The sequence below is a fragment of the Petaurus breviceps genome, unplaced genomic scaffold (assembly GCF_028583685.1).
Source record: "Petaurus breviceps papuanus isolate PSGF00001 unplaced genomic scaffold, PetGlider_PUasm1.0 37, whole genome shotgun sequence".
Lineage (NCBI taxonomy): Eukaryota > Metazoa > Chordata > Mammalia > Diprotodontia > Petauridae > Petaurus > Petaurus breviceps.
Genome location: NW_027186296.1, coordinates 66,015,603 through 66,033,096, shown reverse-complemented (window position 1 = coordinate 66,033,096; position 17,494 = coordinate 66,015,603). Strand labels below are relative to the sequence as shown.

General features: G+C 38.4%; 2 protein-coding genes across 3 annotated transcripts in view; both read right to left on the bottom strand.

Moving 5' to 3' along the window:
* Positions 1 to 11,319, bottom strand: part of LOC138169277 (WD repeat-containing protein 93-like) — a 37,262-nt gene extending 25,943 nt beyond the window's left edge. The window contains exons 1-5 of the mRNA XM_069098604.1: positions 11,174 to 11,319; positions 10,382 to 10,553; positions 8,321 to 8,391; positions 3,808 to 3,930; positions 653 to 784 (exon numbers count right to left, since the gene is read on the bottom strand). Coding sequence (XP_068954705.1) covers positions 653 to 784; positions 3,808 to 3,930; positions 8,321 to 8,391; positions 10,382 to 10,553; positions 11,174 to 11,243 — 568 coding nt within the window. The 5' untranslated portion in view covers positions 11,244 to 11,319. The remainder of the gene's footprint in view (positions 1 to 652; positions 785 to 3,807; positions 3,931 to 8,320; positions 8,392 to 10,381; positions 10,554 to 11,173) is intronic.
* A 5,945-nt stretch (positions 11,320 to 17,264) lies between these two features.
* WDR93 (WD repeat domain 93) overlaps positions 17,265 to 17,494 on the bottom strand; it is a 21,080-nt gene continuing 20,850 nt past the window's right edge. For both annotated transcript variants that reach the window (XM_069098607.1, XM_069098606.1), the window contains exon 5: positions 17,265 to 17,385. In XM_069098607.1, the coding sequence (XP_068954708.1) occupies positions 17,293 to 17,385 (93 nt within the window). In that variant the 3' untranslated portion in view covers positions 17,265 to 17,292. The remainder of the gene's footprint in view (positions 17,386 to 17,494) is intronic.

The window sequence follows — 17,494 nt, the reverse complement described above, 5'->3', positions numbered from 1 at the left end:
CATGTATTCTATTTTAAATAATGTTTTATTTTCCCAATTACACATAAAAACAATTTTAACATTCATTTTTTAAAATATCGAGTTCCAAATTCTCTCCCTCTTTCTCTCCTCTTCCCCTCCCTGAGACAGCAAGAAATTTGATATAGGTAGTACATTCAATCATGAAAAACATATTTCCACATTAGTCAAAGATATGTATTCTAGCACCTAGCAAAGAACTTCCATATATTAGGTGTTTGATAAATATTCTCTGAATGAAGATGAATAAATGAATGATGGGGTAACTTGATTGGCTCAAGATGGCAGCAACAAGAAACAGATATTGTGGAATGAAGGTTGGATTTAGAATCAGAAGACTCAGTTCCAGTTTTGTTTCTATTATTTACTACCTACATGACCTTAGACAAACCACTTCACTCCCTGGGCCTCAAGTTACCCCTTCTACCTATAAATCTATGTACTTGTGATCTTAATAAAGGCCACCCTCCATCACGGATCTAGCACCCAGAAACTTTCTGCAATTTTTAAGAATACTCAGATCTTTTTATTTTGAGACCTTCTCACATGTCACAATTACAAATACCACTCAGAGTCTAACTGAGAGGCTGCTTACTTAGGTAATAGGAGGAAAATAGGCAAATGGAAAACTCACCATGGGCTCTATCCCACAATGTAATTACTCCATCCTCACAAGCCAGCACTAGGTAAGAGGTGCAGGGGCTGACGGCTGAGTTGGTAATTGGTGCTGCAGTTGGCCACACTCCATCAGGCTTCTGATCAGGGTCTAATGGAAGAGATGACCCATTTACTTCAAACCTCTATTACCAACAGTTTCTCTCATGTTTCAGTCTTTGTATGCTAAATTGTTAAAATTCAGCATTCTACAACTTGTTCTGAGTCTAGGTAACCCAAACACATGGTCCCTAACTAGGAGTATTAATTGGTAGTAATGAAAAAGTAGATATTGAGTGATACAGGCAGTAGGGATCTGATGGGAATCAAGTCATCAAAAGTTTGGGCATCTTTCACAGCTCACTTGCTTCAATAATCTCTCAAGAACGATCCTGCTTTCCACTAATTATTTCCAAGGAGTCTTGGCCCAGTACCCACACCTCTTGTGCCTTCCAAATAGATGGAGGGAATAGAAGAGCTTCTTTATAAGAATCTCCATCAACTAGTGCAAGAGATTTCACAAGAAGGGGCTCTGTGAACCAACCTTGTGGAGGGGTCTTAGCTTCAAGAAGCATCTCATTCTGCCTACTTGGCATCTTGCCATCTGTCCTGCCACTGACCCACTTAGGTCCAGAGACCAAAGCCTACCCACTTCCTAGGGGGTTAATCTACTCAGTTTTGGAATTCTGCCTGAGGGCTGAGCTGTCCTGGTTGGTCAATGAGTGAAAATTCACCTAACTACCCTATCCCAGATGAGGCTTTACATCCTATCCAACCATCTACCAGGAAATCAGGGCCTTCCTCAGGCATTCTGCTATTTACCTGGATATACAAATGTAATGCCTCACCTAATTCCTTGTCTCTGAAAATACCAAAAATTAAATTAATACTACCCACTTCTCCTGAAAATGGTCACAATCAGCTGCCCTATGGTTCTACTCATAATCCCTGTGACTCCTGTAATGTAATGCCAAGGAAAGGCAACTTCCCAAGGTTCAGAATACCATCATAGGTGCTCTCCATTTTACTCAGTGACAAACCAAGAACAGAGAAGATCAAAACATGACATCATTCAAAATACAGCATTTACTAAGTGTGATTAAATAATCTCCAAGTACTACCCCACCCCAGGACCTTACATTCATTCAATCAATTACAAAGTCCCTGTTCTAAATACTACTCCACCCCTAGGCTGTACCTTCATTTGGTCCATCACAAAGCCCCTCTTCTCAAATGGAGATTAGTTTCCAATCTAAGTAAAGTACATTCATTTGTTCAACCATAGAACACAAAAAGGTCAAAAGTTCCCCACCCCTGGATCACAATTGAATCTACCCCAGAGTTACAACAAGTTTTAGCACAACACTTAATACCCAAATGGAGGTCTTTTCTTCATCTTGACATGAGGCAAGTTCTCAGCAATCTTAGTTCCTGGGGAGACAAGGCTTAGCAAGGCCACAAGATACATTGCCAGTCTCTTCATTAATTCATCCTCTGTCTGCAGAACAGTCCTAGGACCCCTGAAAACGTTAGCAAAACCCTCTCCCAGGATTTCTGTAAACATACAACAAGAAAATCCTTCTTCAGGGCTTCTGAACCAACAGAAAGGTTCCCAGATCCCTGCAACAACAGCACTGTCCTTCACCAGTGGACAGTATTCACTCTCTGTCTGCAGGACAGTCTCAGGAGCTCTTAACCAACAGAAAGGTTCCCAGACCCCTGCAACAACAGCACTGTCCTTCACCAGTAGACAGTATTCACTCTCTGTCTGCAGGACAGTCTCAGGAGCTCTTAGCCAACCGCCAGGTTCTAGGGCCTCTTCAACAACAAGACTGTCTTTCACCAGTGGACAAATCTGGCAAAACGACATCAAAACAGACAGACAAAGTACCAGCAAAACAGCCATGTCTCCTCAGTCCTCGGCAGCTCCAGGGGCAGGTCTCAAAAGTCCAGTGCAATTCAAAGAGGCCCTCAGCAATCCTCTCAGTCTCTCTCTGCCTCCACGAGGGTGCTGCTTCCAAAAAGTTCTTCTGCCTCTCTCCTGTATCTCTCCAAATCTATATCACCAGCTCCTCCCAGTTCAGGACTCTCTTTTTACATCAACAAGTCCATCCCACAGGTGGGATTAACAAGCTCTGGGTTTTAACACCATCAATTTGAAAACCAAGCCAATACAGGGGAATCTTTATATTCCATTACTATCACAACTCCCCAGATCAACATTCCTTTCTCTGACTCCCCATGTGTTGTTGTTTGCCCCATATTTTCAAAGGAGATCAATGACATCATGGGTGATATCTTTATTTGCAATTTGATTTACATGAGGCAGAGATGTACAAAGTTGTCAGCTTCAGTCTCTCTTCCAGAGTCATTCAAGTCTGGCAGCAAGAAAAATATCAAGAGGACTGGTGATGACCTGGGATGCAGTGGATGACCTTGGTGTCTTTGACATATAACAAAGCTCTAAGTGCTCCACAGTGCCTGCTTCAGTCACCTTCCTGATTGGTGGAACAAACTGTTCTCATCTATCCATTCTGCTAGGGGAATTCTTCATATACTTTGGATAGATATCCCTCTAAATCACCAGTGGGTTTGAGGCCTCAAACCAGCTACCCTCAACCTGGTTTAGATTGTACATTGAGTCGATTTTATCAGGGGGTGGCTGCTGCACATGCTGAGGCTTCTTGGAGCCACCAGTGAGAATTGGGTGAAGGGTGGACACCAAAGGTGGATGAGCAGCCCTGAAAAGGGCCCAGTAAGCCCTCACACCAGAGGTGCTAATCCTCCCTGTATACCCCATATACCCATGTGTAGTATTTTCCTGTCAGAAGGTAACCCTCCCAAGGGCAACTTATTTTCTCACTTTGGTTTCTGTATTTCCTGCCTACCATATATAGTAGGCCTTTAATAAATGTTTTTTAATTCATGATGATTCAAGACCCAAGTCATTCTTTATTTCTAAAACATGCTCTATCCAGCTCTATCCAGCTCTACCCATAGGTGGCCCTACATAGGCACAATTCCTAAAACTCTTCTAGGAAATACTGGAAATTAAACTTCTAATAAGCCACTGAAATTCAAGGAGAAATTAATTTAGATTTAAGGAAGTTTCCTCTCAGCAACAAATTATCATACCAATTCTCTCTCTGTCTTTCTCTTTCTCCTTCTCTTTTTCTTTGTCTTTTGGAGGTCGGACAAGTGAATAGAGGAAGAAATTATGATTTCCAGGCCAGTGTATACCCAGAGCACAGGCCGCACCTGAGAAATGAAGATGAGAAAAGTTGTTAGATAAAGATGTGAAGCTAATCCTAAGTTGCTAGAGTAGCAACTTATTATAATAGCTAGTAGCTAATAAGTTGCTACCTTTATTTAAAATCAGTAGTAACTCATTCTACAAATATTGCCTATTCTGCTTATAAAGACCAGCTCGATAGTATCTTGGGCACCCAAGTGTGAACTCTCTCCAGTAGAATATGCTGACCTTGCTGTTTAGTTTGCTGGTCATTACTATACTTTATTTTGCTCTTGTGACTTCCTACTATGTAATTCCCAAGGGATATGTATATATATATATATATATATATATATATATATATATATATATATATACACATACATACATCTATGTATATATAGTATTAATTTTTCTCAAAATATTTTCATTTGAATGTTTTTAATTTGGGCCTTGTTTCTGGAATTTACATCCTTTTCTAGGTTTGAAAAACATAGCATGTGGTAATGTACTGCTATGACAGCACATCTCTCTATGAGACCTCATGCTGAATCTCAAGTTCTGATGCCTCATTCCTTTTTCTTCTTATACCAAAGAGACAATGAGAGAGGCCTGCTCTCTTTTATGGAGGCACTGAGGCAAGATTTTGGCACAAGGCACAGACTCCTTGTTAGGATAGACAAAGCGTTAACTTGAGCAGGGAGCCTCCAAAACAGTTGGTAGTTCATTAGTGATACAAATACACGATGAGGTTAAGAATATATAAGAAGAACAAATGAGGAGGACCAAGGAGAACAGACTAGGTCAGTATTGTACTATTCTCTGCCCAGGCTTCATGTTCATTCTGTTACAGGTGGGAAACATGAAATAGCCTGTCAAAAAGCAGGTACACAGATATGTACATAATCACTATGCTAATCAACTAATATGGTGTTTTAGAATTATGGAGAAATTACATGTAATATTATCTAATCAGTAGCTGTAGAATAGGTATGTTAATTCTGTGGTTTTGGCCCAAAAAAGAGAGTGTCTATCATAAGGTATTCCATTCCTGAACAGGAAACTCATACTTGAACAGCAGAAGGTAAGGATGATCACTTCTACCTTTTAAAGAATACAGTAAACAAAGGTGAACTTGGTCAATAAAGCTTTACAATCTATAAGCTGTGCTTCTCAGGGAAATCCTTATGCATCCCTGATGAGCAACAGCAGGAACTGATAGGTGATCATCCTGAAAAGGAAAGCTTGGAAGATCTTGAGCAACTGGAACCAATGTTGGTAGAGCTTGAGCTTTATACAAATAAAGTCAGATTTAAATAATTGGAGAAATATTTATCTGGTACTGGCTAAGAAACAGAATGGTGGATCAGTGGAATAGAGTAGGTATACAATAAACAGTAGTAAACAATGATAGTAAACTGGTGTTTGATACACACAAAGCTCTAAGCTTTTGGAATAAGAACTCACTATTTGGTAAAAAAAATTGCTGGGAAAACTGGTAAGGCAATCTGGCAGAAACTAGGTATAGAACAATAACTTACACTGTTTACTAAAATAAGGTCAAAATGGATATATGAACTAGACGTAAAGGGAAATCTCACAAGTAAACTGGAGAAGCATGGAACACATTACCTATCAGATTTATGGACGAGAAGAATTTATAAATAAATAAGAGATAGCATTGTGGGACGTAAAATGGATACTTTTGATTACATTAAATTAAAAAGATTTTGTACAAATAAAACCAATGTAGCCAAGATCAAAAGAAAAGCAGAAAATTGGGAAAAAAAATTTATAGCCAGTTTCTTATATAAAGGCCTCATATCTCATAATATATAGAGAACTGAGTCAAATCTATAAGAATATGAATCATTCCCCAATTGATAGATGCTCAAAGGATATGAACAGGCAGTTTTTAGAAGAAGAAAGCAAAGCTATATGCTCTAAATAATTTTTTATTAGACAAGTGCAAATTAAAACAATTCTCAGAAACTATCCTACACTTATCAGATTGGCTAAAATGATAGAAGGGGAAAATGACAATGCTGGAAGGGATGTGGAAAAACTGGGACACTAATATACTGTTCGTGAAATTGTGGAGTTACGATTCAACTATTTTAGAGAACAATTTGGTATTATACCCAAAGAGGTATAAAACTGTGTCTACCCTTTGACCTAGCAATATTACTATTAGGTCTGTTTCCCAAGGTGATCAGGGAAAAAGGAAAAGAACCTATGTGTTCTAAAATATTGACAGCAATCTTCTTTGCGGTGGCAAAGAAATGGAAATTGAGGGAATATTCGTCATTTGGAGAAATAACTGAATAAGTTGTAGCATATTATTGTGACAGAACACTACTGTGCAGCAGGAAATAACCAACCCAAGAGAATACTGTATACATTAACAGCAATATTGTTTGAAGAGTAACTGTGAATGACTAAGCTATTCTGAGTAATATGATTATTTATATCAACTAAAAAGGATTTATGATGAAAAATGCTGTACACCTCAAAACATAACAAAAATAAATGAATGAATGTTTTTATTTTTTAGAAAGGAAAGTCTGGAAGATCTCAAGTATCTGAAACCAATGTTGGCAGAGTCTGAGTAGCAGATGGCATTTAATGGCAGAAACTGTGAGAGGGCCTGGCATTTGATGCCCAACACTCTAACATAAGTTCATACAGTCTTGAGAGCACAAGATGATTGATGCATAGCCTCTAAACCACCAGAGAGAACATCAAAAGCAGATTCTCCTCTGAGTTGCCTAGTCCCTCTTTTCTCACACTTCTTCTCTCACTAAAAATGAGCCCTCAAGGAAAATTCTTTATCAGGTATTTGGTCATTCAATAAAGTGGAATCCATAGCTTTAGAATGTGGACCACAATCTAGCTTTAGAAGTGGCTGACTGAAGTCAACTGGTAATAATAATAAAAATAAATTTATTGGTTCTTCTCAGCAATACAAGTTTATAAGACAACTCCAAAAGACTGATGGAAAAGGCTATCCATATCCAGAGAAAGAATTACAGAGTCTGAAGGCAGATTGAAGCAAACTACTTGCTGTCTCTTTTGTTTTGTTTTGTTTCTTCTTTCTCTTTGTTCATTCCATTGGTTATAATTCTTTTTTACAACTTGACTAGTGTTTAATGTGAAAGTATATGTAGAACCTATATCAGACTGCATGCCACAATGGAGGGGGGGAAGGAGGGGAGCAAATCTGGAACTCAAAAACTTGTGGAACTGAATGCTGTAAACTAAAAGTAAATAAATTTTTAAAATAAATAAATTTATTATAATTTACAAAGCGCTAGCCTCACAACCTGCTTTTTGATAGGATATTTCTTGTTTCCCACCTGGGCAGGGCATAGTACAATACTGACCTAGTCTGTTCTCCTTGGTCCTCCTCATTTGCTCTTTTTATATATTCTTAACCTCATCGTGTATTTGTATCACTAATAAACTACCAACTGTTTTGGAGGCTCCCTGCTCAAGTTAACCCTTTGTCCATCCTAACAAGGAGTCTGTGTCTTGTGCCAAAATCTTGCCTCAGTGCCTCCATAAAAGAGAGCAGGCCTCTCTCATTGTCTCTTTGGTATAAGAAGAAAAAGGAATGAGGCATCAGAACTTGAGATTCAGCATGCGGTCTCATAAAGAGATGTGCTGTCATAGCAGTACATTACCACGTGCTATGTTTTCTAAACCTAGAGACAAGGCCCAAATTAAAAACATTCAAATGAAAATATTTTGAGAAAAATTAATCCTATATATATATATACACACATGCACATATATATATGGATGTAGGTAGGTATGTAGTACAAATAGTATTATTATTCCCATTTTGCTAATTGGGATAACATTAGGAAATTAAGGGACATGAAAAATTAAGGCTTCAGTAACTGGAAATCACACATAGCTAATAAATGTAGGAGTGCTTAAGCACAAGTCCAGTCACTCTTTACTCTACAACTTGCTGCTTTTCACTAGGTCCTCCCACTTTTTATTCTTCGTCTGAGAGAACATGATCAATACTTGCTCTCCAAAGGAGGCACTCAGGTGAAATTTAAACCCTCAATCTCTGCTTTAGAGACAAATTATCTCATAACTCAAAGCATTTTTCCCTTTATGTTTAAGAGATTCTTTGAGTGCATAGAGCTAAATAGGCACTTTTACCACTACCACCACCACCCTTCTCCCCATGCCCCAGTTGATAATTCAGTGCCATCATTGATAAGCCTTTGACTCTTATCCCCATTTAATTTTCTCCTCTCCTTTTCAAGATAGGAAAGCACTTGCAGTATTCAGCCAAGATGGTGGGGCTACAAATATAAATAAAATCCCTTTTCAGTGACTTGCTTTAGTGATTCCTCAAAGTAGCAACTTCTATAAAATAATCATTCACTTTTAATTTACCTGAGGGAACCTTGGTTTCAGTTGGCAGCATAAGTATATGCCCAGGGAGGAGAAAATGGAACATCGCAACACTAGGAGATAAACAGACAATCAGCAATGAGCTATGGGAGACTGCCTGTCAAGGACAGAATCTTCTTGTTTAGGCATGGAGCTAGATGATGAATGGGAGAGACTTCAAGGCTCTATCTAGGGATGTGAGGACTAAGCAAATTATATGGTGTGCCTTGGGGATGACAGGGAAATTTATGAGCTTATTTATATTAGTTTCAGCTGTCAGTCACTCATAATGAAGGCCAGAAATGATGTCAAAAGGTAGTCCCTTTTGCAGAGAAGGTTTCTATATTTTTATAAAGAATGCCTACATTACAGAAGGAATTGACTTTGAAACATCTTTTCCTCCTTTGGATTAATCCAAACTCATTCTTGTTCCAATTCAGAAGATACTTGCAATCTTAATTATGGCTTAGCTCCATGGGTTGACATCCTTAATATACCAGGGAAAAAATTCAAATTCAAGATGTTTATTATAGTAGCATGGAAAGATTTTGTTTAAAATATGAAAATTAAAGTGATCTTGTGATCTAGCTGTTTAAATACTAGAAGAGTTTTCTGTCAAAGATATGACAAACGACCTTAGCCAAGACATTTGTCTAAATTTCTTCAACCATAACATGAAATTTCTTTTGTTTGTTTGTATTGGTATGGACCAATGACTTCATTTTAACATGAATTTAGTGGTATTTAATTGCTAGATGGCATTGGAAAGTACTTTGAGATCTTTACTTAATGAGATGATGGTTAGTAAATAAGGCCTCAGGAGAGCTCAGGCCTTGTCCTTCAAATCATTGGTCCCATCCTAGTTATAGTTACAGAAACACAGAAAGTTCATCAATAAACTTTTAAGCGCTTAATATGGCCCTTTCTCAACCATCCTGGAAGACCAGGAACCATTCCTAGGCCAATGCCATTACTAATAGCACAGGAGCTTTGATCTGCTCTATTTCCACCCTGGGCCAGGTCACCTGTCCTTAGGAGTCCCTAAGGGTCACTATATTAACGCCAGATTGACTTAACCCACTGTAGGTCAGAACTCCCAAGTCCAAGAGATTCACTAGCTATAGTCACTACATTTTTAGAAAGAATGCCTACATTACAGAAGGAATTGACTTTGAAACATCTTTTCCTCCTTTGGATTAATCCAAACTCATTCTTGTTCCAATTCAGAAGATACTTGCAATCTTAATATAAGTATCAGTTGCATCAGACTGTGAGCTCCTTGAGATCAGGACCTATCTTTTACCTTTTTTTCTATCTCCAGCACTTAGCTAGAAATAGTTACTGAGTCCCTTGTTGACTGTGGTTTTAATACCCTCCATCTGCAGTGAGAACAGTTGCCCTTCCTTGACAGTGGCCCAGGGCAGAGCACAGGTGGTCTTCTAAGCCAATGTTCACATTGTTCCTAGAATAGTTTTCTAAAACCCAGGTCTGCCCATATTACTCCCAAAACCTAGATCAAATACTTTCAGTGGTTCCCCATTATCTGTCAGACATATATATGCACCTTAGCTTTATATTCAAGGCAAAATTTGGCTCTTATCTGCTCTTCTAACATTATTCTATGATAGTGCCACTTATATTCTTTACACTCTAGCCAAGGTGGATTCCATATCTATTCCCGATTTTGCCTGCTTTCAAAGCCCATCTCCTAAATGATGCATTCCCCAGTTTCCCCAATTAAAAGATCTCCCTCTCTTTGAACCTCTCAAGCTACTCTATTTGACCTCTCCAATACATTTAATCCTTTACTAAAAGATACATGTTCTGTCCACCTATTGTGGTGTAAACTCCCTGAGGGAAGGACTTATATTTGTCTTTTATCTCTGACTCCATGGTACCCTAGTGTCTTGTACATAGTGAGCTTTTAATAAATGCTGGTTGAAATGAATGATATCCTGGATAAATTCCTGCCTGAATTTCTAAGTCATAGAAGAATAGAAATCTTATTTGTACAAAGTTTCCAGAGATTATTAAAACCCTTGTTATTTTTCTTCTCCATCTCACCTTGGATTTTCCTCTGGGCATTCCACATGCAGATACTTTTTAAATAAATTTCCAAAGATTGCTGCCTGCTGCTCCAATTGGCTATCTTTGATCATGTGGTTTTGCCCAGAGCCCAACCCGCAGAAATCTTCTATCTTTTGAAAGACTTCCAGTGGGTTTTTAAAAGGAGTACCTGTGTTGAAGAAGAAAAAACTATTTGCATCATCCAACTTTATCGAATAATTTGAGAACTAGATTGCCTATATCTACAAATGTAGTCTTTTTTTACTTTCCCTTCTTCTACCCTTCTCCTTTTCCTTTTTCTTGGCTTTCCAATATTTTCAAAGTTTCTCCTGAAACTGCCTTCTACTTAAGTCTTAAAAATTCTGATACACTAAGCTATCTGCTTAGGATTAGGATAATGCTTATCCATTACTTTGTATCCCCCTTTTCTTTGGGATGCAAACACCTATTGTTCTTCTGTGTTTCTGATCTTACTCTGACTCATGGTTGAACTCTCTCATAATATAGATTAAAACAGATCCTCACCATGTATTGCTAGAGAGAGTAGAAATTCACTGTTACTTATAGGACACAAGGCAAATATTAGTAAAACCCCACATTACTTCTTTCTTTCTCTTATTCCTTCTTTCTTTTCCTCCCACTTTTATTACTCTCATAATCTGCATCTGCAATACCAAAAATTAAAAGGCTCTTCATTTTCTCCTTGACACTATGCCTACCATCTGAACAGGCCATCCTACGGCAGTACAGAAGAAAGGAACAAACAGTTATAAGTTGAATGTTACTTACCTGTAACTGGTTTGGGTGATTTAAGCTTCATAATTAGAACTGGACCACTTAATTTAACATCTGTTTTCATAGGATAATTTTCCTGTAAGAGAGATTTATAGAGCTTCACAGCAGAAGGCAGAGATCTTAGAACTACAAGGCACTGAGATATGTGACCCACACCCACCAGCCAGATATAGAAAAGGGAAGCTTACATTTTGGAAACCCACCTGGGACTACTATGCTGAAACACCCCTGTTGGGCACAACAAAGGATTTAGGGTTGAACCTACTATGTTTTTTTGTAGAACATAATATATCTTTTTGTTACTCAGGGCTCAAGCTCATTTTCATAAGAGTCTTCCTGTTGATGGAAACCGATAACTTTATGCTCCATGCCTATGTGAGGGATGGAGAAGGCAAGAAAGAACTTGGGAAAGGAGAAATCTGAGTTCTTCTCTCTTTAAGCTTTAAGAAAGGACACATGTAATTGCAGACTTTCTTCAGGCAGAGGTTCTCAGAGGGTAAGAAAGACTTCAGGAAGAAGGCAGCAGATAGAGAAGCTGGCACCAGCTCAACCAAAAGAGGAGAGTCCTCAATATCACCGAAAGAGAAAATCCCCAATTTTTCTAGTGTAGTAGGTTGGAAATAGAGACATGATTGAGGTATTGACTCCTCTACATGTTGGCTTCTTCCCAGAGTCTTTCTCTCCCTCTGGGGACCTTTACCTGAAGAGAGCCTAGAACTGAATGGAGAGCTTAGAACAAATAAAATATATGATACTAAATGTAAATCTTCAAGTAAATTTCTAAAATACAACCCAAATTTTGGAAATTTTTCTTAAAGCTTTTTTTTTTTTTTTACCATATCTGAAAGGTCTGACGATTCAACGGATTTCTGCAGGGAAAACAAAAACAAAAACAAAACAGAAATGTGTTCACCTTTCACATGCTATCATTTTGCCCCTTCTAATTTCCCAGTATGGCCCATGTAGTCTTAGATGCTTTGGGGGACAATAATCATTCAACAAACATTTACTGAATACTACCATGTGCACAGCAAGGTGCTAGGGTTTATAAGGCTACACAGAGTTATAAGACATATGGCTTCTGGGAGATTATTACAATCTAGCTGAGAAGACATGAAATAATGAAAAAGGTAGCATGTGACTAAATACCACAGGAGTAGTTGTTGTTCAGTTGTCTTAGTCATATCTGACTCTCTGTGACCCCATCTGGGGTATTCTTGTCAAATATACCAGAATGACTTGCCATTTCCCTTTCCAAATCATTTTATAGATTGAGCAACTGAGGCAAACAGGGTTAAGTGACTTGCCCAGGGTCACAAAGTTAGTAAGTGTCTTGAGGCCATAACTGAACTCAGATCTTCCTGATTCCAGGCCAAGCACTCTATCCATTGTTCCACCTTGCTGCCCATAGGAGTAATACAAACAGAAAATGTTATAGGAGCTCATAAGAGGAAGAAATCATTATGGAGTGGAGTAGTTAGGAAAGTCATGGAGTGGTCATGAAAGAAATGAGACTTGAATTGTGCCTTGAAGGATGGACAAAATTTTGAATAGGGAAAAAAAAGGAGACAGGCACCACAGGGATGTTGGGGACTCAGAAGGAAGAATGGAGTTAGTATAAGTAAAAACTAAAAGGTAAGGATGGGCATGGTATTCAAGGGACAGTGATCAGATTTTGAATGGTCCTGAATTCTAAACAAAGCAGTTTGGGCTTTATCCCATAGGTACTGTAAAGCCACTGAAGATTTGTGAAGAAAGAAGAGCTATTTTAGGAAGTTTAATCTGATGGTATTAGACAAAATGAATTCGAAGCAGATGTGAGAGATGAGCACAGTAGTAAGAAAGTCACTTAATATGAAATGAACACAGTTATCTTTGTAATCAACAAATACTTCAGTGGGGTTGTAGATTATTTAGTCTACAACATTACTCAGTTAGCAGTGTCTCAGCACAGAGACGGAATTACTTATAGTGAACAAACCTCTATTCCAAAGTTGTATTCCTAAATAGTAAACCAATAAATACTTACTGAGCACCTATTATGTGCAAGTCATTATTCTAGGATGGGAGAGATATATAAAGAAGCATAAAATATGATGACTACACTCAAAGATCTTATGGTCAAGCTGGAGAGATGTGAGCCATGGACATGAAAAGATAACTGACAAGAAGGGAAGTAAATGCTAAGTTCCAAATGAGAGAATAAATATAATAAATAATAAATAAATGAGAGAAGAAGGAGAGGGAGGGATTTTAGTCACAGAATCACAATAGAGAGGTAGTGTAGTTTACTAATTGGGGGAGCGTCAGGTCAGACCTATGCTTAAGGAAAATCACTTTGGCAGCTATGTGGATGGTTTGGAGTAGGAAGATGCTTGAGGCAGGAAGACAATCAGGGAGCTATTGCAAGAGTCTAGTCAAGTGTTGATGAAGGCCTGACCTAAGGTGGTAGCTGTTTTAGTAGTGAGAAGATGCTCATATGAAATGTTTTAGAGGTGGAAACAAGATTTGGCAACTGACTGGGTATACAGGGTGAGGTACACAGAGTGAGCAGCCACTTTAGTTTCAGACCTAGGAAGACTGGGAGGATGCTGATACCTTCAACAGAAATGGAAACATTCAGAAGAGGGGGTGGGTTGGGGGTAAAAATTAACAAGCTTTGCTTTGGATGTACAGAATATGAGATGTTAAGAGACATGCAGTTTGAAATGCCAATAGGCAATCTGTACAGAATGGAGCTCAGGATAGAGCTATATATGTAAATCTGACAGTCATCTACATAGAAATGATAATTAAATCCAGGAGGGATCATGAGGAGAAGAGATATAAGAAATAAAAAATTAGGGGTGGCTAGGTGGTGCAGTGAATAGAGGCCCTGGAGTCAGGAGGAACTGAATTCAAATCTGGCCTCAGACACTTAACACTTAACTAGCCATGTGACTTTGGGAAAGTCACTTAACCCCAACTGCCCCTCCAAAAAGAAAAAAAGAAGAAGAAATAAAAAATTAGTTGATGCATAATACAGCAGGGGAAAAGATCGAAAAGGGTCTAAGAGCAAGAGTGAGAGAAAAATAGCAGGTAAGCTTAGGGGCAACCCCAGAAGGACACCAGATACATTGGCAAGGGAGGTGGGTGCAAAGAGAGGAGTTTAAACCAGAATCCATAGGGGAATGAGAACCTAGAATCAAAACAGAAAGAGACCTTGTAGTAAAGGGAGCACTAGATAATGAATCAAATAACCTGGGTTCATTGGACCCCAACTATGCTACTGTGACCTTGGACAAGTTACCCTCTGTGGCTCAGTTCCTTTGCTTATAAAATCTGGGGTCTGGACTGGGTGGCCTCTTTGGGGCATTTCAGCTTTAAAACTATACTCTTATTAATGATATTCTAACAATATGATTTACTTTAAATGTGTATTTTTCCCTCGCAATTTTACTCTTCTATAATAAAATCTGATGTTGCATTTGAACCATTTGTGTGTTAGTTCACAGTACATTTTAGTGAAAGAAAGGCCAAGATCTAAATATCTTGAAAAGAACTCCCTCCCTTTTTACCTATGGTTGATGAAGCTAATGTGAGAAATGCAGGACCAGCACAAAGTGCTTTCCTCGGTCTTGTCATAGAAAGTAAACACACACACATATGTATTATGCATGTTTATATATATGTGTGTATGTATTATCTCCACCAATGGAATGCAGAGATCATATATCATGACTCCTTGCAGACCCCTATAGCAATCGGCACAGTAGGAGATCAAGACAGTGAGCAGACCTGTGATTTCACTGGTGTAGGAAACTCTCCTTACCAAAGCAGGCTGGCAGGTTCTTTGCAACTTACAGCATTAGAGTAGCCTAGAGCACTGAGTGGTTGTAATTTGCCCAGGGTCCCATAGCCAGTGTATATCAGGGGCAAGATAGGAACTTGGGTCTTCTTGGATTTGAAACCAATTCTTCATTACATCACACTGCCTTTATGATCAATAAATATCTACTGATGAGAATTAAATTTTTGAAAATTTTTTTTATGTTAGACTTAAAAAAATCCCACCTAACAATAAAAAGTTTAGCTATATATCGAGCATTTCCCAACTGAAAGCACTGTGACTTGTGTGTCAAATTCCAGCTAGAGAAACAGTTAGGAGAGCCAGACTGGAAAGTAACCAGTTGGATATGGACCTTTGTTTCTAATTGTTTTCTTGCACTCTGGTATTCAGCCTAGAATGTGGTGAGGATTTGGGATGCAGATGTAAACCTATAGAGAACCACACAGATTGAAAATGAAACATTTTCTTACTGGATGCAAATGGTTAATTTTCTTCTTTGACAGAGAAGATGAATGGGGTTGATCTATCTCCTTAAGCCAGGAGTCCTTGGGCAATCGATACACATCTAGCCAAGTGTCCCCAGTTCCTGCATTGGGAAACCAGTCATTGAGCAAGTTATAGGCAAAATGTCTTTTGTAAAATAGTCTGCCTTCTCAGAACTTCTAGCAGGGGAATATTTATATCCTGGTAAAATGGATTAGGATGATGCAATCACTGTTGCAAGCTGTGACCCCTGAAAGGATTTTTCTACTGAGAGGAACAACACTTTAATAAGACCCTTTAGAATTGGATACTCAACTATACAACTCTTCAGTTGTTATCACCAAACTACTAAGGTTGCAGGCTGGAAAGATTAAGGACAGTCATATAAGGAAATGGAGTTCTATGAGAGATCAGATCCCTCATACTTTAGTAGCAAAAATTTTGTTCAACCCATCTTGGTATTGGGCCCTTGTTTCAGTGCTTTATGTGTTCCAAACAAAACCTTTGTTTACTACCTTTAATACTTAACTAAAAAAGAAAGATGTCTGGAGAGGCAGATAGCTTACTCATGGGGGAGGGGAAATAACCGTGGGATCCTTGATGAGTTGTGTTTCCCTAGGCCCCCTTGATGAAACTGAGGGATAAAGAAGTAATAGAGACCACGAAGTATAAAGGTACAAAGTAAATGTGAAGAAGTTTGCCCCTTTACAAGGTCTAAAGAAGCCTTTTTATTAATATGACAGAAGTATAGGTCAGCTAGATATTGGGTGGCAGATCAGACTCAATATTAACTCCAATAGCTCCCCATTACCTCTAGGCTCCAATATATAATCCTCTGACATTTAATTCTCGTCACAAATTGGCCCCTTCCTATCCACTGAATCCTCTTCCACATTCCTCCTCTGTGCACTCTACAGTAGCCATATTGGTTATCTTCACACACTCTCTCTCCTCCATCTGTATTGGCTGTCCACCATGCCAGAAATGCTGTTCCTCCTAACCTCTGCCTCTTGGAATCCCTTGTTTAAAATTCTAAGTGCTACATTCTACATGAAGTCTTCCCTGATCTCGTTAGTTGCTAGTGCCCTCCTAACTTGTGTTCATTTTGTATATATTTAGGTATCTTTGTCTATATATCTACACACACACACACACACACACACTCACACACACACTCACAAATGCTGAATGTATACTTGTAGGCTGCTAGGTGGCATGATGGAGAAAGTGCAAGACCTGGAATCAAGAAGACCTGAGTTAAAATCTGGACTTAGGTACTTACTAAAAGTGTGACCTCTGCCTGCCTCTGTTCCCCCATATGTAAAATAGGAATAATAGTACCTATTTTCCAGGTTGTTGCAAGGATTAAATGAGATAATTTTGCAAAGCACCTTGCAAACCTTAAATTGCTATGTAAATACTAGCTACAATAATGGTAGCGATGACAATTATAAGCTTCTTGAGGGCAGGGACTGTTTCACTTTTGTCATTCTATCCCCAATGCTTAGCATGGTATCAGGAACACAGTAGACACTTAACAAATGCTTACTGTTTGGCTTAGTATCAAAAAGATAACTGACTATGGAAGTTTGCTGGACTGGGAAGATTTTGAAAACATAAAGTTTCTACATCTAATACCTGCTAATGTGGAAACAGAAATTTCACATTCCTCATAGGAAGCTCTATCAGAGCTAGACTACTGCTCCTATGTGGGATGGGATCTCATTTGAATGTTCCCTAAAGGAAAAAAAATTTATACATCTGAAAGAGATGGCAGGTCTGCACACTTTAATAATGGTTCTTAGTTTGTCTTGCCTTGGAGAAGTATGGCTATAAAATTTCCTTTAGGAGAAATTTGCAAATTCAAACATGTAGTCTGCTTGCTAATATCTTCCTGGAAAAAAAAAGAAAAAAAAAGAGAAATATCACTACAGATTAGGCTCAGCTCAACGAGAGAGAAAAATATATTTTACTTTATTTTCTGGTTAACATTAGAGGAACAA